We start from the raw sequence: 23,096 nt of genomic DNA, 5'->3' as shown, positions 1-23,096 counted from the left end.
TGTAAATACTTGATATGTTTTGTAAGAAGAAATATATGATGATACTTAAAAAGTCATAAAACAATAGATGTTGGCATGGATGTGGTAAAAAGGGAACACTTTTATACTGCTGGTGGGAATATAAATTAGTACAACCTATATGGAAATCAGTATAGGGATTCCTCAAAGAACTAAAAGTAGAACTACCATTTGATCCAGCAATCCCAATCCAGTGTCTGCCCAAAGGAAAAGAAGTCATTATATGAAGACATATGCACACTCATGTTTATAGCAGCACAATTTGCAGTTGCAAAGATATAGAACTAACCTATGTGCCCATCGACGAATGAGTGAGTGGATAAAGACAATGTGGTATACATATACTGTGTTGTATATAAGAATGGAATAATGTCTTTTGCAGCAACTTGGAAGGAGCTGGAGGCTATCATTCTAAGTGAAGTAACTCAGGAATGGAAAACCACATATTGTATGTTCTCACTTCTAAGTGGGAGCTAAGCTATGAGGATGCAAAGGAATAAGAGTGATATAATGGACTGTGGGGAATCGGGGGGCAAGGGTGAAAGGGGGATGAGGGATAAAAGACTCCCTACAGGCTACAGTGTGCAGTGCTTGGGTGAAGGGTGCCCTGAAATTTCAGAAATCACCACTAAAGAACTTATTCATGTAACCAAACATCAACTGTACCCCCAAAACTACTGAAACAAAAGTAACAATAATAATTTTAAAAATATATACGTTGAAAAAATTATGGATAAAGTATTTTTTAAATACTGTACCATTTTTAAAATTTATCTTTATTATTTTTTTAAAAGATGAGGTTATGATGAGGAAGGATAAAAAGGAGTAAGTTTTATCAAAGGCCTTAGCACATAATTGACTGACTTAAATTATGTTTCCTTCACTGCTTACAAACGGGAAAAGAGAGAGAAAAGGCAAATAATTGTTTAATAGGGGTCCTTCTACTAAAAACTAGTCACCTTAAATATAATATTTCATTTATTTATTTTAGCACTTCTGAGAAAATGAAGTTCAGAGAGGTTTGGTGACTTCCCAAAGTTCACACAGTAAGGAAGAAATAGAGGTGAAGTTATGAGCACTGTTCTTTCTACCCCGCCACACTGCAGTTCAAGCGCTGGTCTTGAGGCAGGGGAGAGACCGTGAGCTCACATCCTTCCTTACTGTGAACATTTTCTTTCCTATTCCTGAATCCTGTAATCTTAAGAGTAACTTCCTCCGATGGTTTAGAAACAATCAGGCTTTCACTGTCTTTATTCTCTGGGTGACTCAGCCTTCAAAGTAGTGCAGATGCAATGTTATCTGAGAACCGATTAGAACTTTAAGGGAGGAAAGATAGGAAACTTATCTTCTGGCCTCCAGCCATATTCTGGTTCCTGTTACTAATGATTGATCCTGACTGAATTAATTAAAATTTAGCCCCTTTGCTCTCTGGCCAGCAGTACAGACAAAAATCATTAACAATGGCTCCAGAGACATAAATAAACTCTCTCCCTAGATATCATCTATCCCGTAATATTGTGTAGTCCTTGCTAGAGAAAGAGAAACAAATTAGATAACCTTTCAGGGATGTTTCAAAATGTAAGATTCTGGGATCTAAAAGTGTTATGAATTGATATCTGGTGATTCAGCATAACCCAGACTAAATGAAAGAAAGAATAGAAAGGGACAACTAGCTGGAATACAGAATGTAATTCACTAAAGAAGCTTCAACAGTAACTCCATGAGGAACAGCCCAGACAGTACAATTTCCTAGAGCTCACCTAAGGGATACCATCATTGCAGCCAAAAGAAGACTCACCTCTTTAACAAGACTTTCCTCATTATAGAAATGCAGACAGTCTCCTTCACTTTTCTTTTTCTCCTAATCCCCACTCCCCTTCTCCCACAGCATGCACCTCTCTTTATTTAGCAACACACACTCTTTTTCCGACTGTGGCCTAAAATGTCACCACCGATACTGTTCTTGGTCTCCCCAATACCCAAGGAAAGCAGAGAAAACACCAAGCTGTCCTAGAAGTGCTCTTGTCTCTATTTGCTGTAAATTCATTCATGTATTCCTTCAACAAAATGTTTATTTGGTGCCTACTATACCAAATACAGTCTATCCTTTTAGTAATAGAATCATTTAGGTGAAGGGGAGGACCATCTTTCCCCTGAATAAATCTCTTCCATCCTCAGAGTTGGGGACAGATGAGCACTGGAGAAGTTCCCAGAGAACCATATGCAGGACTTGCTGCCCAGGAGGTTAACTGTGGTTAGAAACCCAGCGGTTTCCCTCCTTGTTGGCCTCTGAGAGATAATACAGGTTGTACATAGATGTCATAACATCAGCCACATTGGCTGTGCCCTCCCATCTCTGGGTCTCTGCACACACAGGCCTGTCCCCTTCACCTAGACGGCCTTCCTTCTCTGTCCTCTTCCTGTCTAGACCTGGCTAACTCCTCTGTCCTCTTAGATTTTGTTCAAGCATCATCCTTATAACCTTGTAAATTCTTCCCTGCCCACTAAAAGCTCTAGGGGCCCCGCCTACTACCCCAACTTCTGTGCTTCATGGCACTTTATGGATATATTCCTTTGTAGTGGATTGCAACACTGAGCATTAATTTTTTCTTATTTATCTCCCTAACTGGGCTTAAATTTCCGTGGGAGCAGGGCATGGGTCTTTCATCCATATGCCTAAGGCAAGTACACAGGTTTGAAAGGCAATCTAGAGAAATCACTGATATTGTTTCATCAGTAGGAATCAAAATAAATGTTTTTCTTAGTGATCCCTCTCCAAATTTTATTAAATAGTTCATTCACTTTCTCAACATTCTAAAGTTTCACTACAATGTTTTCAATGACATCTCCAGAAAATCAGGTATAGTAAGCTTGAAATTCATACTTATTCTCAGCAAGCATGATCCTAAACCCAACCAGAGGCTCTGCTAGGACCTCTCTCAGGTTTCTTTAATGGTCCTCAATTCATTCCAATTGAGCTATCAGTTGTTCAAGTTAATTGCCAGTCTTTAATTCACTTGGTGCTTGCCTTTTCTCTACAATTAGCCCAAGGATGTGCTTATGCCTTTGAAAAAGGCTGTATTTATTAATCCTGAAAACCCAGGAACCTTGACTCACTCTAGTGCTTTTAAAGGTTTAACAACCTCAGAAGATTAGTTCATTAGTAGTCCTGCTTATTAGCTGCCTTTCTATTCTAAATTGTCCACACTTGACCCACATAAATCAGACAACATGGGGAAAAAATGACTGTTTTGTAAAATAATAATACATTTTAAAAACAAAATTTTAAAAAACAAAAATTTAAAATAAATTTAAAAATAATAAATGTTTGAAAATTACCTTTCCCATTTATTTCCTATGGCTTCTGAAATTCCTAGCATTGACACACCCTTGAGATGGCCAAAAGTCCCTGTGTGAACTGTGGATTAAACACATTATACCCTTAGCCCTTTTCAGTCTGAAATAGAAATCAGATCTATGCCAGTCACCCAGAGTAGCAAAGAGCTTGTAGCTCTTTAAAATACTAATAACTGCACTGGTTCCTTTATATTATGATGATATTTAGATTTTTGAGACTATTGCTCATTAAAATTTTAAGGATGCCTCATATACTTTTATATATTTAAAGAGACAAATAATCCAAACTTTTGGGCAATGAATAACCATAAGCACACAGTTTTAAGCCTAAAAATCAAATTTGTCATCATAACATAAAGCAAACAGTTCAATTATTAGTATTATCAGTTTTTTAAAATAATCCTCTTTTTTCAGAGATGGGGTCTCACTCTGTCACCCAGGCTGAAGTCAATAGTAGCAATCATAGCTCACTATAGCTTCAGACTCCTGGGCTCAAGCAGTCCTCTCACCTCAGCTCCTGAATAGCTGGCGCTACAGGTGCTATCCATTGTGCCTGGCTAATATTTGTGGTGTTTTTATTTTTGTTTGTTTGTTTGTTTGTTTTTAGAGACAGAGTCTCCCTGTGTTGCCCAGGCTGGCCTTAAACTCCTGGCCTCAAGTGATCCTCCCACCTTGGCCTCCCAAAGTGCTGGGGTTACAGGCAGGAGTAATGTGCCTGGCCAATAGTAACACTTTTTGTTTCATAATACATTCATCTTTTCCCAAAGAGCAATATTTACTTTAAAATTTAAACTTGTTTAGAGAAATTCAACAGACTCTGAAAATAAAATAAATTTTCAAAAGAAGCCTAAAATTCAAACTTGAAAATCATGGGTAAAAATAAGATATTAAATTGACGCGACTCTTTTCTTTTTCATTGACAATATAAGATTCTCACCCATGTAGTACAGGTTTCAATATGCCAGAGGGTAGAAACTGTGTGCTTATGGTTATTCATTGCCCAAATGTTTGGATTATTTGCCTCTTTAAACATATAAAAGTATGCGAGGCCTACTTAAAATTTCAATAAGCAATAGTCTTTCAAATCTAAATAAATAAAGAATAGTTTATACAAATATATCACAGTTGACTTTGGCTGAAAGCTTCCCTGGACATTCAGAAAGAATATTTTCTAGGATTAGATTTCTCCTTACATGTCATGGAAAAGTGAATCTTTGTTAATTGTTGAAATTTTCTTACCTTATGCGGCAGATTTTGGATATCCTTACCCATTATATATATTCCACCCTTTAATCTTATGGAAAGAAACTTCTCTTTTTGTTGTTAAAAAAAAGTTTATTTTATATTCTTTGCTAATAAAGAGTTGCTGTCAAAAACAATTCCCCTTACAGGAAACAAATTATTCTTATAATTGCTTTCTTATAAATCAGCATTAGAATCACTGAGCAGGTTGCTTCTGCCATGGCCCAGTGGTTTCAGCACAGGGCTGGGTCCTTGATTATTTTTCATTATTTGATTCTTCATTCCTCCCAAACTTTACTTTTATTTTAAATTAATTAATTAACTGATTTTTAGAGACAGGCTCTTGCTCTGTTACCCAGGTTGTGGTACAGTAGTGCAATATGACTCACTGCAGCCTCAAACTCCTGTCCTCTAGGGATCCTCCTGCCTTAGCCTCCCAAAGTGTGAGGATTATAGGCATAAGCCACCATTCCCCACCTGCTCTCAAACTTTTATAGAAAAATAGGAAAATTTTCCTTTAATCACATCCCTTAGTAGTCATTGAGACTAAGTGTACCTCACTTAGTTTACATTAGGTTAGAACTCAAAAACATATTAGAGAACAATGAATCCAACTTTTACCTATTAAATTAGCAAATAGAGTCCTGGGAAAGTGAAATAACTTGCTCAGGGACACAAATTCAGATAATGACAAAACTGAGTCTGCACCTTACTCCTTAACTAGTACTCTTTCCACTCTGATAAATAATGATATGCTATTCAGATTTTTGTAAACTGAATTATATTTCTAATGCCATATGGAAGTCAGAACTGAACTCTTCAACAGAGCTTTTCATTTAAAGCAGATTTTTCAAAATGTGTATTTGTTGCCCTAATTTATTTTATATGAATTTTTAAATATTTTTGTCTAAGCATTGAAGCATATCCATGTTCCTTTTGTGGCTTGGAGAGAAGAAATGCAAAGACAGGAGCCTGTGTGGGGGAGGAAGGTGGGAGTCAGATGATAGAGCCATGGAAAGCAGGTTTGGAAGCATTTATTCAAGTATCATTTTCCCCTTAGAATAGACAGTGTTAGACCCTTTCCATGGGTAAGTGCTAATAGCTTCGCAGCTCCACAATTCCATTTCTCCGAAACATTCTTCTCAGGCAGCGTGGTAATTAGAAATTACAATGACCCTATTTACGATGAGAACAGATTATGAAACAATATGTAATAGCTCACAATAATTGCAGTATTCTACCACATCCCAATAAATAAAAGACTCAGTGAATCTATGGGGAAAATAAGCTCACTCCTTTACCACTCACCACTCTTCAATATTCTACATGAACGTTAGTTATATCCTGGTGCATAAGAATTTACTGTGCATCAAAAAATAAAGTGATCCAATATTAATGTTGCTAGTGAATCAGATATAATACAGTAATAGGAATCATTGAAAGAAATGTTCCATCCATATATCTCAGTGAATATTATGCATACTTATGAGAAAACATAGAGCAAAATAATTAACATTGCAAATTTTCAACAGAAATTTTATTGATTTCTCACCAAATGCCAAGCAATGTGTCGTAGAATCACAAAATGCTTGGCAAACTGATGTTACAATCATTCTAAAGTCAATTGTTTGCCAATTAATAAAGTAAGATTTATTCACTACATAAGAATACACAATTTCAAACAATAAGTAGGCTAAAAGCATCCATTAAAGTCAAGTTGCAATTCTCATAGTTGCAAAAATGGCAAAGGAAATAATTATACATTGTCTCATATTCAAGGAGTTTTCTGTGCCTTTCTGGAAAGGCACAGAAAACTCTCCCTATTTCTTAGGCTTTCTATATACTAGGTAAGAGGAAAGAACAGGCTAATAGCAATAAATAGTATCCACCTTTAAAACCTATCGTCTTCCCCAGGGTTGGTACAATAGACAATATTGATCCCCTAGTTACAATCTAACTTCTACAACTTAACAGCTACAAGTTTCTTTTATGTAAATTTAAAAACAATAATAATATTCTATGCTTTTATTTAATTATCAATACGTAAGTATGCACAAAGTCATTAGGTAAACTATATTTCTTACTATGGATCATAATAAAAAAAAGTTTGAAAGCCATAATTCAGAGAGTAAGTCTCCCTGGAAGTTTCATATTCAGTTACTAGATAGTATTGTTGGGAGAAAAAATTACATGCTACAATGTTATCTCCTTAAAAATTATTTTTAGGTTATTTCTAGAGTGGAAGGCATCAAAAAGAAGACCTGAACTTGTAAGAGACAGAAGTCATAGATGGCCCTTTAAACAATAAAATCTTCCAAGACAAACACTGCTAATGCCTTTAGGGCTGAACATCTGTGCAAGGATCTTCTTTATTTACTTTAAATAACAAGGGATCAAACCCAATTTAATCAAATCCATTCTCAATAAAAGGAGAAACATCCCTACTTCTCTCCAACATAGAGGATGGTTGGGTTAAGTTTTCTAACAAGTAAGATATTTGCTCTTCTATTTGCTTAGCCTAGATACCTAGGATTCTCTCCAGAATATTGTCCAGCCTACGGACAACCAGGGAGCCTCAAAGATTTTGATGCATTTATCTGAAAAAGAATGCTAGCTAATAAATAACCCCTGTGTCCCAAGGGCTTTTTCTCTGTCTAGCCATCCAGCTACTTCTATCTGATGAAGTAAGAGAACAAAGAACAATGGGAAATTTCCTCTTCCTCACTGCAAACTTGCCTCCCTCTCCCAGTCCCTGTACATTAATAAAAATTAACATTTATACAGTCTACTAGGTGCCAGACATGGTTCTGAGTGCTTCATATGTATTAATTCATTCAGTCCTCATAACCAGCCTGTGAGGTGGAGAACTCTCAGTATCTCCATTTTACAGATAAGAAAACTGAGCTACATAGAGGTTAAATAAATTGCCCAAAGCCACACAAATAGTAAGTAGTACAGCCAGGGTTCTAATCTAGACAGTTTAATGTTGGAATCTATATCCTTAACCATACAGTTTTTACTCTAAATAAGGACTTATAGAATAGGCATCTCCTTGAAGGAAATGATGTTCTGGATATTAAATGATGTATGAAATACTCTATATTGTATTAATCTCCTAGCTTGGATCTTTCAAAATCTCTATATTGTTTACAGAGAAGAGATAATACCCAATCTACAGTCAAGCACCTGTTTCACCTCAGCTTAGCCACAAACTACAATACCTCTGTTACCCCTGGGCAGCCTCCCTTGAGTAAAGATTCTCCATATCTGCATCTCTTAAACAAAAATAACTTCGTTCTCACCTTTCCAGGCATGAGTGGGGCAAAGCTGCAAGTCCTTTGCACATTTTGGCAGGTGGCTTAGCTCCTCTGCTTTAAGTACAACTTCTTAACAGCAGAGCCAGTCTTTGAAAACTTCAAAACTGTCTGGGACGCTTTTCCTCCTGAGGTATATATAGAAGCTCTTTCCCAGCCCTCTGTTGCTCTTCCAGCCAATCCAGAGCCTTAGAGGAAACTGCAGGCTGGAGAGCAGCAGCAGTGGGCCCTGAGGTGGAGGAGGGAATCCTTTCTCTGCTACAGGCACTGCTTTGGCATAAGGCTTTCATCTGCTCTTATCACAACACTCTCTTGCTAACCGGCCAGGGCAGGGTTAGGCCCTAAACTGTGCACAGGTCATTGGTTGTTTGAACTCCTAATCTCAGGCCAGTCACAAGGAAGATGTGAGCTTCCTGTGAAGCAAAGTGTCTTGGACCACTTCAGATCGGTCAAAGTCATAGATTCTTAGGACTGTAAGGGCTCCTGGAGATCGATTAGCCCACTTTGTTTCACAGTGAAGGAAACTGAAATCTAGGGAATTCAAGGATTGTGTATGTGAATACTTACCAAGTGCCAGGCACTCAGCTGGATGCTAGGAATTCAGAGAAGAAAGAGAAAGCTCCCTGCCCTCAAGACCCCAAAACACATTATAAGTAAGTGATGGAGGCCGGGCTGGAATGTTGTGAGCCTTCAGGGAGCACCGGGCAAGGTTTTCTGGAGCTGAGAGACAAGATTACTGTTTATATAAATCAAAACAAATATGAATAATTACTATATATTCTTTATGAATCCATATGTCTGTGAAGGTACTAAAAAAGTGATCTGGGAGACCAAACACCAAAATCTTAGTAGGGATTGAGTATGATATTTTCCCTGAACTCTGTTAATTCTGTCAGTGGTCTTCTGATTACTCTTTGCTTGGATGACTAATACTTTGTAATTCTTTGTACCTCCCCACCATAGCCTAGGCTTGTCTTTCCTTCTCCTTCAAACTTTTGCTGCTTCCTATCACTCAAGGAATATTTACCAAAATTTACCTGAATTGTGTCTTATCTTGTCAGGGCCCAAGGTGCTCGTAAGTTAACCTGTAAATGTAAATGCCTAAAAGGTAGGCATGAGTCCAAGCTTAAAAAAAAGTGGCACTGAATAATCCGTAAGAAAAGCTCTGAATTTGGAATTAAAGAGTACTCTCATAGTTTTCTCTGTTATCTGAAATTAGTTGTTTTAAATGACTCCCTCTTTATATACCCTTTTTAGGCAATGGTTGATCAACCCCTGTTACTGGCTTGTAAAGTCAATGCAGTGTATTATGACTTGATGTTTTTAATGAAATAAATAGAATAGACAAATATCCAAGTGCATCGGATGTAAAAAGTTAAGTATTGTTTTCTGAAATTTTGACTTTAATTATCAATATGTAAGTGTGCACAGGGTCATCAGGTAAACTATATTTCTTACTATGGATCATAATCAAAACAGTTTGAAAGCTGTAGCTCTAAATCACACACAAACACACACACACACACACACACACACAGACACACACACATGTTTTTGAGACAGAGTCTAGCTCTGTTACCCAGACCAGAAACTGGAGTGAAGTGGCATGATCATAGCTCACTGCATCATCAAACTCCTGGGCACAAGCGATCCTCCCACCTTAGCCTCCTAAGTAGCTGGGACTAAAGGCTCTTGCTACCATGCCTAGCTAGTTTTTAAATTTTTTGAACAGACAAGGTCTAGTTTTGTTGTCCAGGCTGGTCTTGAACTCTTTGCTTCAAGAAATCCTCCTGCCTCAGCCTTCCAAACACTAAGCACAATGTCAGACATGTAGACATCTGTAAATACTGAATGAGTTAAACAAACTGTCCAAGTTCCGCCATCTACTGACTGAGTAAACATCAGCAAATCAATGAATTATTATTTTTGAGATATATGGACACTGTTGTTGACTATTAAATCTAATAATGGGAATATAAAACCAGTAGAAGAGACTCCTTGTGATAAGAGTCTAAATCATTATTTGATACCAAGGGGCCTTGAGGAGATAACAATATGGAAAAGAAAAACCCCAAGTTTAACGTAGAGCAGTGGAGGGTGATGTCTTGGCGAGGGCTAAAAATCAAAGCATGTTTCTGACTGTCCCAAAGGAGTTCATGTGATGGACTATTCAAGAATAAAAATTATCTCGATTTACTAAAAGATGGACTAGAACCCAAAATGTAAAATTAAATAGAAATAATATTAAATCCAATACTTATTTGTTTTTAAAACTTTGTAAGGATGGGATAGCCAGAGAGTATGTAAAAGAGTGTGCTCTAGACGCAGAAAGTAAAATAGTGATTGCTAGAGGTTAGAAATGGGAGAAATGGAGGAGTTGCTATTCAATAAAGTTTCAATAGGTATAAAGTTTCAGTTATGCAAAATGAAAAATTTCTAGGGATCTGCTGTACAACATTGTGCCCATAGTTAGCAATACTGTACTGTACACTTAAAAATCTGTGAAGAGAATAGAGTTTGTGTTATGTTTTTTAACCACAGTAAAAAAAAAAAAAAAAAAAGGAGAGAGCCTGCTATGTAAAATAAATTTGAAGTCTGAAAAAATAAATTGAACTATTTTTAAATCTCCTTTCCCTCCTGAGAATCCCTCAGAAATGACAGTAAATATATGAAAAACGTATAAATCTGTAATAGCAAAGAAAAAGAGAAACAAGCCATCATATTCTGAGTGATTTCAACCACTTCTTCATGGAATGTGAAAAGAGGTGATTAGGAGTGGTACCTAATGAAACAGGGGAGGGAATTTACGGGGGTGCTTCAAAGAGATATCCATCTGCCTGGAGGATGCCACAGGCGTTTGGGCTCCAAAGCACTAGATACCACAGTTCTACAGAAGGCAGGAGTTAGCTGTGCAAGTGGAAGCAGTGAGAGACATTGAACATTTTCATCAGATGAAAAGGATCTCCTGCCCACACAACTGCTCTGATTCATCTCTAATTCATTTCCTTAAGTCATATGTAAGTGTCTTTATTTTAACTATTATTAGCAATATATTTATTGAGATGCATTTTATCACTTCCAATTTGGGGACCTCTTGGACTATGTGATCCATGGTGAACAGACGTCTACTCACTAATCTCCCTACTCACAGTAAGAGTCTCACCCTAAAGCCGGCTAGGAGCACATGGAGTAAACAGAGGCAAGGTCTTCACCTTCATGTTGCTTGATTTCTCTGTCTTTCTGCCAAATGTTTTAAACCATATGCAAGCTCAATTTATAATGCTACCACTCAGAAATATATACTGTTAATAGGTTGTGATATTGCTTCCATGCCTTTTTTTATTTAAAGAAATAAAGAGGCAATGGATAAGTCCCTGGACTTTATATTAAATATAGTCCTGCTGAACCTGCTGGCACCTTAATCTTGAACTTCCCAGCTTCCAGAGCTGTGAGAAATCAATTTCCATTGCTTATAAAGTACCCAGTCTCAGGTATTTTGTTATAACCGCACAAACCAAGACAATATGGATTCATTAAAAGTATATGGTTTATGTTGCCTTTTTATTTTTTTAATGAAAAAAAGAGGACTCTCATGTCCATTATTTTTCCCCTTTCATCACACTCAGTACCTGTTAAGATTTTCGTGTATGGTCTTCCAGGTCATTTTTTAATGTCCTCATATACATATGTACTATGATCTGAACGTTTCCCCCAAAATTCATGTGTTAAAACTTAATAATCACCAGTGTGTTAATATTAAGAGGTGGGGCCTTTAGGAGGTGATTAAGTCATGAGGTCAAAGCTCTCATGGATGAGATTAGAGCCCTTATAAAAGGGCTTGAGGGAGGGGGTTCATTTTCTTCTGCTTTTCTGCCATGTTAGGAGACAGCAACAAGGTACCAACTTGGAGAAGCAGAGAGCAGCTCTCATCAGACACCGAACCTGCTGGCACCTTGATCTTGAACTTCCCAGCTTGCAAAACTGCGAGAAATAAATTTCTTTTGTTTATAAAGCACCCAGTCTCAGGTATTTTGTTATAACAGCACAAACTAAGACAATATGAATTCATAAAAAGTATATACTAATTATTGGTATGTGTTTTGATTTATAGAAATATAATCTGCATCTTTTGTTATTTAAGATTATGATTTTTTGTTTTTGTTTTTATATTATAATGACAACTAACATTATTGAATAATTTCTATGTATTAATCACCTTTTAAAACACTTCATATATTTACACATTTAATTTCACAACAAAAGCATGAGATAAGTGGTATAATTTTTGCTATTTCAAAGAGAAAACCCTCTGATCATATAAATGGAAATGAAATTGTTCAGGATTACAAAGCATCAGTACTAACATAGGAAGTGTAAAGTCTATACCTCTAGTTTATGCTTTTAAATTGCTGGAAAGAATTCTATCATATGCAAATATAATTGAATTTCTTTATAGACCCATTGCTAAATATTTAGGTCATTTCTAATTGTTTGCTTCTGGCAAAAGTGCTTAAATTAATATTCCTGTATATGCCCCCGGAGCAGTTTATCTATAATGCAGTTCATAAAGTGGGACAGCTGAGAGGTGTAACAGTACAAAATTATCACACAGTTAGACCAATTTAGACTCCTACCAGAAATAAATAAGAGCCTCATTTTCCCAAATATGAAACACTGCCAGGCTTTAATTTTTTCCAGTGACAGGCAAAAAATACCAAGTCATTTTCATTTGTGCCTTTCTAATTACTAGGGAATTTGAGCTTCTATTCATATACACATTGGCCACTGTAATTTTTCTTCCGTTAGTTGTATATTCCCATTTTTTAAACAATTTTACTATCTGGCTTTTTAATATTGGTGTGCAAGAATTCTTTATAAAAATAATGAAACTAAAAATGGGAGAAAAAAGAAAAGTAGAATTAGATCATTGATTGTTGCAGAAGCAGTTAAAGGATACCAATAAAATTGGATAAACCAGATAACAGGTTAAATAAGAAAACAGGAGATGAAAGACACTAAGAAAAGTATATGTACAAAGGTAACCATTAGAACAGAAATATAAATCTTCCTACATACCAAAAAATAAAAAAGAAAGATTAAAAAACAAGGAATAAACAGTTCATAGAGAGTGACATATAGAAAAATCATAAAAGACACATAATTATTCAATATTGTGTGACAGAATTTTGAGACCAAACATATAAGTTATATCAATAAATGTAAATGTGCATAAATTTTCCATTAAAAAAGAAGTTTTAGTTAGGCTTACAAATGAAACCCAGTCTGGTTAACAAAGTGAGACCCCAACTCTACAAAAACAGTTTTTAAGAAAGATAGCCAGGCAACACGGTGAAACACCGTCTCTACTAAAAATACAAAAAATTAGCCGGGCATGGTGGCGGGCACCTGTAGTTCCAGCTACTCCGGAGGCTGAGGCAGGAGAATGGCGTGAACCCGGGAGGCGGAGTTTGCAGTGAGCCGAGACCGCTCCACTGCACTCCAGCCTGAGCGACAGAGCGTGACTCCGTCTCAAAAAAAAAAAAAAAAAAAAAAAAAGGAAAAGAAAAAAAGAAAAGAAAGTTAGCCAGGCATCGTGGTGCATGCTTGTAGTGTCAGCTACTCAGTAGGCTGAGGCAGGAAGATTACTTGAGCCCAGGAGTTCAAGGCTGCAGTGAGCTATGATAGCGTACACTCCAACCTTGGGCAACAGAGCAAGACTTCATCTCCATTAAAAAAAAAAAAAAAAAAAGTCAGAAGTAAGACCTAACTATATTCCGTATACAAAGGACATACCTAAAACAAGGTTATTTAGAAAGATTAAAAATAAAGAAATGGACAAGGGTATAATTGACATAAACAACAAGAAAGCAAGAGAAGTAAACCTGACAGACAATAAATCCAAGTCAAAATGTATTGAATATAACAAAGGTAAATACTTTTTAAGGCTTAAAAGCCACAACTTAAAATGGAAATACTAAATATAAATATTTTTGCACAAAGTAACACAGCAACTACCTTTCTAGTACATAGAAACATGCTAATAATCAGAGACTGGCATGCCTTATTCTTAGTACAAGAAAGAAGACAAAAAATAAGTATTATGGTCAAACACACACACATACACACACACACACTCACACGTACTTCTTATGGATATATATCAAACTCTACACCCTGCTAATAGAGAATCTAACTTCTTCTCAAATACCTATGAAATATTCACAGAAAATCAGGATCTAACAATTCAAAAAGAAAATTAGTTAAGTCCAGTTAAGTAGAAATATTACAAAAAATGTTCTATGATTGCAATGAATTAAAACTAGATGTGATTAACAAAACCAAAAAGGCCCTTCCTCCTGGAAATTCAAAAACTTTCTATTAAATAACTGAGTGAAAAGAAGAAATACAAATTGAAATTACAGAATATCTTACACTAAATTTCCACGTGTACTTAAGTCTATTTCTGAACTATTCTTTTCCACCAGTATATTTGTCCTTTTGATTACCAGTAGAATACTGTTTTAATTATGCAAGATTGGTAGTGTTTAATGTCTAGGTATTCATGTATGTTCATTCTTTTCAAGTTGAACCTTAGTATCAAGTCTTTTATTCCCTAAAAAAGCTTGTTGAAATTTTTATTAGGATTGTGTTAAATTTATAAATGAATTTAGGGAGAACTGACATCTTTATAGCATTAAGTCATCCTATCCAAAGACAGGAATATCTTACCATTTGTTTGAGTCTACTTGTGTATCTGCCAAGAGTGTTTTATAATTTTCCTTTTGTTGGTTTTATACGTTTCTTGCTAAGTTTATCCCTAAGTATTTAATCTTCTTTGCTTCTATTATAAATGGGATTTTCTCTACCATTATGTCCTCTAATTAATTTCTTATTAAGTGTATATTATGAGACCTCACTGAATTATATTATTGAAGTTAGTTTTATTGTCAATTTTCTAGGGTATTTGAGGCTTGCTGTCATAGCTTCTGCAAAAAAGAGATGGTTTTCTTTTTCTTTACCAAATTTTATGCCTCTAAGTGATTTTCTTTGATTGTATTATCTAATATCTATAGTACAATATTGACAAGGGCATATTTTTGCCTTATTCCTGATATTAGTGGACATTTTCTAGTGTTTCCTTAATAAGTATGATATTGGTTTTAAGATTACAACTGTAATTTTCTTTTTCTGTATGTCTATTCTTTTTTGGGGGGGACAGAGTCTGGCTCTATCAGCTAGGCTGGAGTGCAGTGGTGCAATCTCAGCTCACCATAACCTCTGCTTGTTAGGCTCAAGTCATCCTCCCACCTCAACTTCCCAAGTTCCTAGGACTACAGATATGCACCACCACGCCCAACTAATTTTCTTTTTTTTTGTATTTTTTGGGGTACAGACAGGGTTTCTCCATGTTGCCCATGCTGGTCTCAAGCTCCTGGGTTCAAGCAATCCACTTGCCTTGTCCTCCCAAAATGCTGGGCTTACAGGCATAAGCCACCCACCACACCAGGCTGTATGTCTTTATTCTTATTAAAGAATTATCAATTATTTCTGAATTAAACATTTTAATGACTATACATTTTACTTCTAAGATTCCTATTTGATTCTTTTGAATAACTGTTCTTGTTCTAGTTTTATGGACATAATGGCCTGGCTTAATTCCCTTGAAATTTTTTTAAACACTTTTAAAGGATTCCAGTGACTTTTTAGGAGGCAGTAGAATATAGGGGTTAAGAGAACAGACTGAAGAAAGAGAGAAAGTATCTCAATTCAAACTATAGTTCTATCACTTTCTAACTGTGACACTGGGCAAATTACTTAAAATTTGAGCACCTCGGTATTTTCTATAAAGTGAAATTAAAGGAGACAATGCCTAAAAGCGTTTATAGCAGTGCATTACACACAATGAGCACTCAACAAAGATTTGCTATTGAAATTACCTGTCTTTTTCTTTATTTTTTTCCATGACACTGAATTTACTCATGGTTTTTAATTTCTGTCTAGGATTTCATCTTCTGTGGAATTACCTCCTGTAAGAGTTTTCTCCCAAGGTAAACTGCATGAAAGTCAGGTCTCTACGTTGGCTATGCCTGGCTCTACTGTATACACTGGCTTTTGAACCTGGTCATATGTTGGTGTCTTGGTTGGAATCTGGAGAATGGAGTAGGGGAATGAATAGTTTAAATCTGGATTATGCATATGGAAGACCCAAACTAAGAGCATTTAGAAATCCTGAATTAAGCCAAGAGTAAACAGGAGTGAGATGGGTAAGGTTTGATTCAGTTTTATCTAAGCTAATTGACTGAAAAAATACCTTGAAGATCATGATGTCAGAGAAGTTGTGGGTGCAGAACTCCATTTGTAAGAAATTGGCTAGTGAATGGGAGTTGAGGTAGTTAAAGCAATGAGCAAAGATTTCTTTTTTCAGGAGGTTAAGGGTGATTGGAAGGAGAGAAATGATACGTTAACTTAAGGAGCCATAAGGTTAATTATTTTTAATAGGAGAATGAAATGTGAGCAGAGTGAATGGAGTGGGAAGGCTGAGGTTTGGAAATGTGTAGGTCCATTCTGAGACAAAGTGAAAAGAAAATGAATAAAATGATGATTCTAAGAAAACTTATTAAGGGAACAAAATGTCAGGGGTCTGGGGGCTTTTTTGGTAAGTCCTTAGTTAAGGAGGTGGTGAAGGCATAGAAGTTTAGAAGGATTCTCACTAGCTCTTTTCGCTTGGTTCATGAAAGAATCGTGACTGGAAAACTATATTCTGTTACATTATTAAATGTTTTGATAGAATTTTCTCTGGGGGGTGGCCTCACTGTATCTAAACTCCATTCAACTATAGAATAAGATGATTCTACTGTAAATTCCAGGAATCTCTCACCACATACGATACATGAGAAGTAGGATGGAGTTGTGTTCAGGCTCCATGCTTTTTGCCTCTGGATAATATTTATAAACAAGGAGTCCTACTCTGTCTCTAAAAAGAACAGTCAACACAGTTTTATGAGAGCTGCTTTTCTGGTATAATTACTCTAATGTTGTATTTATCCTCAAGGTCAGTAGTGGCCATTAAAAAAGCTGTCCCTTTCCCTGGAGAACAGCATCGTCCCCCGACAAATAATTTCTGTTGGAAGAACATTCTGTAAGTCTATGTTCTCACTACAAATATTATCCAATGTAGCACTGAAGGACATTTTAAAAACAACGTCCTTTTTGATCTTTCTGAGCCAAAATGTCTTAGACTTAATTCCTTTTCCACAAAATAAGAAACATCTTTTGGATTGAGGATTAGTCTTGCAATTCCTAATCTCCTTCTTCACAAATATTTTTATTTAGTTTTGGTTCCCGTGTCTGAATGAGTGATTTGAATAGATGGCCTCTAAGTTCCCTTCCATTTCTAACATGCTGGGGCTCTTTGAGTCTGGGTGATTACAGCTATTGTGTCTTATTTCCTTGGTATACACTAAGCTTCTTGAGGATAAATAGGGAACATGTTTTATTTGTCTTTGGGTCCCCCAAAACATGTAGGCTGGAGAGCCTGTATAAGTAAATCTCTGTTACTGAAAAAAATATGTAAGGTAATTAAATAAATAGGAATACCCACAAATATCATAGCATTGCCTGGAAATATTGTCTTAATGAGAACTAGAAAAGAAAGGCTCTTCAAGGTGGACAAAACACCTAAGTACATGGCTTGATTCTCAAAGCACCAAGGCACAGGCACTGGCTCATCAGATAAGCAACCTCTTTTGGCTGTGTGCTATTGTGCAGAACACAACCTCCATAACTATGCTGGGCATACCTGCCACTGATACACAGCATCTTAGCTCCAGTGAAGCCTGAGGAGCAGGCTTCCTTATAGCTCCCTCATTGTTCTGCATGTAAGTCAAGGGGACAGCTGTCCTGGGAGCCAATACATCACCAACCTAAGTATCTAGACCACAGCCACAAAATGATATACACCCTCCTCCAATATACTATTAGGGATCAACACCATCCTATATTATGTCTCTGTTTACATCAGGCACCTGTAGAGGTAAAGCCTCACTATTCATCAACTATTAATCTCACACTATTTTGTTCCAATTCCTTTTTCTCTTATAGCCATATCACTGGCCCTCCTATATCTGTGTATTTATGAATTAGCTTACTCTCCCTATCTTTTTCTTCTTCTCTTTTCATTTCTACCACTTCCTGGACTTCAATGAAATTGAACTGTAGCTCAAATAAGAAAAAATAAATATAATTTTAATTTTCTTTACTTGTATCCTGTGGATCTCAGGATCAAAAAATAATTTAGTCTTCCCTTTTGCTGTACATAGTTATTTTCAGATTAACGAGCCTCCTTGGTTTCACAAAATTAATTTATCCATTAAAACTCACATCTTGGATATAACACATGGCAGATACTATTAGTTGCTATGCATTACTTGCTTTTTTCCAAAAAAAAAGAAAACTGATTTTGAATGGAGCAAAAATATGCCTAGGTTTAAAGGAAAAATTAAGTTTCCCTTGAAGCTAAGATTAGCCATGTCACATGGTTTTAGTTAATGCGGTGTAAACATAAAATACTGGACAGAATTCGCAAGAACTCACTTGAAATGGGGGAAGAGTCAGCTGGCTCTCTCATTTTGTCCCCCCTCCTCTCCATTCTTGCTGAGTGTAATGCTAACTTGATGATGGATCTTCATAACCATGAGGCAGCAAGCATGGAGGCAAAAGCCACAAGCTCAAGATGGTTTAGAGGAAGGATAAAAGGAGGCTATTGGCATTATGTAGCTACTGTTATCAGCCTGGAGAGCCTACATCCAGGCTTCTGGTTATGCAAGGAAAACAAAACTCTTCATTTATTTAATCCATGTTTGAAGCTAAATAAAACAAAACTAACTTCTCCCTCCTGGTTTTTCCTCCTACGCTCCAAGAACTTCAACTGCAGGATCACAATCTTCCATTCACTGTATCATCTGTATTCAGGGGAAAGCCCCCCTGAATCTCCCTTCAGTTGATATTTCCACCATGAATTTAAAAACACTCATTTCTAATTAGCTTTGCATCACTCCACCAATGATTCACTCAGAATTTCGTCATTACCAGAAACTTCTCCACCTGCAAGATCTCAAATCCAAACCTTCCGTTTTCTGACACCATCTCCTATTCTTTGAGATTAACTGATCAAGTAACCCCATTAAAATAATCTTTTGACCTCATCAGATAATCAATTGATTGAACTCTACTTTCTCACCAGTCTTCAAATCCCTCTTCTATTTATTTCCCTACTTTAGTCCCATGGTTGGACTCCATGGGACTAAAGTATGATTACTCTTGCAAACACTCCCTTGACTCCTGATTTCTCCAATGTATTCTATAGCAAAACCTAAGTCTAATTTCACCAAGCAACTAAACGTTCTTGAAGAGAATCACATAGGTTCTCACACAGGAGAGACAGATTTCATGTTAAATCTGTGATCAGTAACTTCAAATGGGTACTTGGCTCTCCCCAGAAATTCTACTAGGTTGCTCTACTAAGTTCAGTTTCCCACTTGCTGAAATGACTATCTCATACCTTCTCCTCAAGGCCTTGCACCACATCCATACTTCACTTCAGGGTGAATCCTTCAGAAACGAACACCTTCACATTTCTATTACTACATATATATATACCCTTGCTCACAGATACAGGGCCTTGCTCCTTTCTATATAATCTCCCTCTATCTTCTTCATCATCAGTTTCTCCCTTCCTTCGGGCTCATTCTCCATGATCACACAACCATGCTCCAGTCTCTCTTCAAGAACCCATCCTTAATCTCACCCCTACCACCAATCACAGCTCCCTCTATCCCTGTCGTCCCCATTATGGCCAAAGTTCTTTAAAGAAATTTTTCCATATCTAATCTCCATGCCTTCACCTTCTATTTACTATTCACATTTCTTTTTCTTTAATTTTTGTGTTATTGTTGCTATTTGCTTTTTGGAATTGAGCTTTAAAAAGTGTTTGCTTTAGTGCAATGGGTAATATAGCAAACATTCATGTACTCATGACCTAGAATCAAAAATTGCCAAATTTTGTCTGTTTTTTCCAAGATTCTTCATTACTTTGTGGTTTTAAACAAAGAAATCATTATAGGTGAAGTTGAAATCTCCTTTGTTCTCTTCCCTAGACACACTTTCTTCCATTATCAAGAAAACCATTATGATGCATTTAGTTTGCTTTCAAATAACCTTTTATCATTTACTATAAACACACACACATATATATCCATAAACAATCTAAAGCTAGTTTTGTGTATTTATTTTAAAATATACATAAAATGGAATGATTCTGAAGCTTTCTTTTTGCCTCAACCTTAGATTCTTGAGATCTACCCATGTTGGTTCATATTTATCTATGTCATTCATTGTATATGCTGCATGAATTTCATCGTATATAGTCAAAATCATTTATCTGAGAGGCTGCATAGTATAATGGTAGAAAGCAAGTATTCTGGAGCCATGCTGCTTGGGTTTACTCCAAACCCATGTTGCTAACTAGCTATGGGACCTTAGGCAAGTTATCCCAACTCTCTGATGTCAGTCACTTCATCAATAAGATATAGTTAATAGATGTAGCTACATTTTGGGATTAAATGATTTAACTTATCTAAAGTACCTACAGTCTTTCTGTCTCATAGTAAACATACAATACTAGTGTGTCAGTGGGAAAACAGATGGCACACTCAAATTACGATAATTGGAAGAAGGTTTACTTATAAAGGAGCAAATTACAAAAGTATAGTTAGAGAGTAGGAGGACCACAAAGAATAGTACCTTTACCCAAGACAGCAGCTGCGAGAGGGAGCTGTTAACTCTTCTATGCCAGAATGAAAGCAAACATTAGAAAACAAATTAATCTTATAAATAAATTGAAATCCCTTCTCCAGTCTTCTTTCCTGCAGTTTCCTAAGGGAATTATTAGGCATTTGGGTTATATCCAAACTACATTTAAAAGTTTTTAGGCCAGGCACAGTGGCTCACACCTGTAATCCCAGCACCATGGAACGTCAAGGTGGGAGGATCACTAGAGGCCAGAAGTTTGAGAACAGCCTGGGAAACATAGTGAATCCCCATGTCTATTCATTTAAATAATAATAATAATAATTAAAATAAAATAAAATAAAAATTTTATACACACTCCTATATGCAGATACCTAAACCTTTTTAGAGAAAAAGTTTGCCAGAGTCAGGCAGAAGTCATGTAATGAAGGCCTCCCAAAGGCATGTTCAGTGGAGCACTGATTCTGCAGGATGTTAGTGGGTTTCTTGCCAAATAAGCTTAGAAACAGTGTTTAAAACAAAATTAAACAGTTTTTTTCACCAGGACTTCTTAAAGCTTTACCTGTGCTAATGTGGGAGTCGGGAAGGAACCCATGAAGGGCACTCCTTACCCCGTCTCATCCCCTTGTCGAAGGCTGACAAGTGCACAGGGGCCAGGGAGGATTTGCTATCCTGAAGACTTGCAAAGGCAAGAAAGGGGGACATGAGGGACCATTTGAGTTTCAATTCCCTTGCAGCCTAGTGAGCCTAGTGAAACCTCTTGGCCTGGGAAATTTTAACCATGTGAAAAGTGACAGTGCAAAGACTCACAAACCAGATGGGCTCCAGCCTTCACAGATTTCCCCCACTGTCTTGTGGAGGAAATAAATCAATAAGATCCATAAATAAACACTTTTTATTTTGTCTCATCAGAGATCAGATCTATGGTGTATAATAACTAGGCAGATTGACTTCAGCTATAGATAGCACGGTGGAGATTTATAACCTGTCAGCAAACTACTTTTAGGAGATTTTTCGTAGGTCATCATTTGCAATCACAAAAACTATGCTGAATATAAGAACAGTTACTCTAATACTGGATTCACTGAAGATATTATCATGTAAGACTCAAATAAGTGTGAAGTATTTTGCAGATAACTTTGTAGAACCATTGTGAGCATGCTATGGGCTCCAGGGTTCTCAGCTTGTGATTGGCCCTGAGAAAGGGTGGATAAAGTTACTTTAAAGTCATTCTAAATGAGACCCAATTTGAAATAAATTTTAATTCACAGCGACCTTGCCAACTAAACTTCACAACTCCCAAGTACTCACATTACAGTTGGCTTCATAAACTCCACTGGGTTTTTAATGTCAACTCAAATTGTGGTCCTTAGCTAACTAATGCAGAAACAGAAAACCAAATACCGCATGTTCTTACATATAAGTGGAGGATAAATGATGAGAATGCATGAACACAAAGAGGGGAACAACAGGCACAGGGGCCTACTTGAAGAAGGAGGGTGGAAGAAGAGAGAGAATAAAAAAAATAACTATTGAGTACTAGGTTTAGTACCTGGGTGGTGAAATTATTTGTACAACAAATCTCCATGACACAAGTTTATCTGTATCACAAACCTGCACATGTATCCTTGAATCTAAAATAACAGTTAAAAAAATAAAAAGACTCAGCTGTTCAGTTCACCTTCCCTATGAAATAGAACCAAAAACAATCTGTCCTTTACTCTGGGTTTTTTGCATGAAGGAACACTGATTGTTGAAGAATGGTCCCTGAAAGATATCAGCATTGGCACTTTTCCTCCCATCAAAGAGAAGAAATTTGGGCCCTAAAATAGAGCACTATTGGCATCCTTCCACAAAATAACTATGCACATTCTTTCCTATAAATTATAACATTAAAGAAAACCATTATTTAAGACTAATGTTTGTACATACATTGATATGCCAATGAGCACTGTGCATCTGTAAGATGAGAATATCCTGTGAAATGTTTCCTGAGCATATTTTTCACTGAGGTTTTGTTTCTTTGTTTTGTCAGACACTTCTTTCCTGGGCTAGTGTTCCTTAGAATTTGTTTTGGGAAACAATGCTGAGAGAAGAGCAGAGAACTTGGAACCTTGATGACATTGTTGAGCTACTGACTAAAAGTATACTGAACCTGAATTCTACCATTGTGCAAAACTTCTGATATGTGGTTTATTAAATCTTCGTATTGGTTAACACTGTTTGAATTGGGATTTATATTATTTGGAATGTAAACTAACAGAGAGAAAATTGGTACGCAGATTATGGTACTGTGAGTAACAGATTTTAAATTGCAGAACTGATTGGACGCAAGAGGTAGGACACAGAGCCATGAGG

General features: G+C 36.5%; 1 protein-coding gene and 1 long non-coding RNA gene across 2 annotated transcripts in view; both read right to left on the bottom strand.

The window, feature by feature from the left end:
• RGS5 (regulator of G protein signaling 5) overlaps window positions 1-8,044 on the bottom strand; it is a 56,848-nt gene extending 48,804 nt beyond the window's left edge. The window contains exon 1 of the mRNA XM_002809862.6: window positions 7,920-8,044. Coding sequence (XP_002809908.1) covers window positions 7,920-7,963 — 44 coding nt within the window. The 5' untranslated portion in view covers window positions 7,964-8,044. The remainder of the gene's footprint in view (window positions 1-7,919) is intronic.
• A 467-nt stretch (window positions 8,045-8,511) lies between these two features.
• LOC129049013 (uncharacterized) lies at window positions 8,512-22,810 on the bottom strand. Its single transcript, XR_008511728.1, has 3 exons — window positions 22,671-22,810; window positions 11,836-11,912; window positions 8,512-8,651 (listed from the first exon to the last, which is right to left on the bottom strand). It is a non-coding gene; the product is annotated as an uncharacterized LOC129049013 (long non-coding RNA).
• Window positions 22,811-23,096: the final 286 nt, after the last annotated feature.

This window comes from Pongo abelii, chromosome 1 (genome assembly GCF_028885655.2).
Source record: "Pongo abelii isolate AG06213 chromosome 1, NHGRI_mPonAbe1-v2.0_pri, whole genome shotgun sequence".
NCBI classification, from domain to species: domain Eukaryota; kingdom Metazoa; phylum Chordata; class Mammalia; order Primates; family Hominidae; genus Pongo; species Pongo abelii.
Note: the sequence above shows the minus strand (reverse complement) of the source record. Positions and strands in the feature narration are given on the sequence as shown.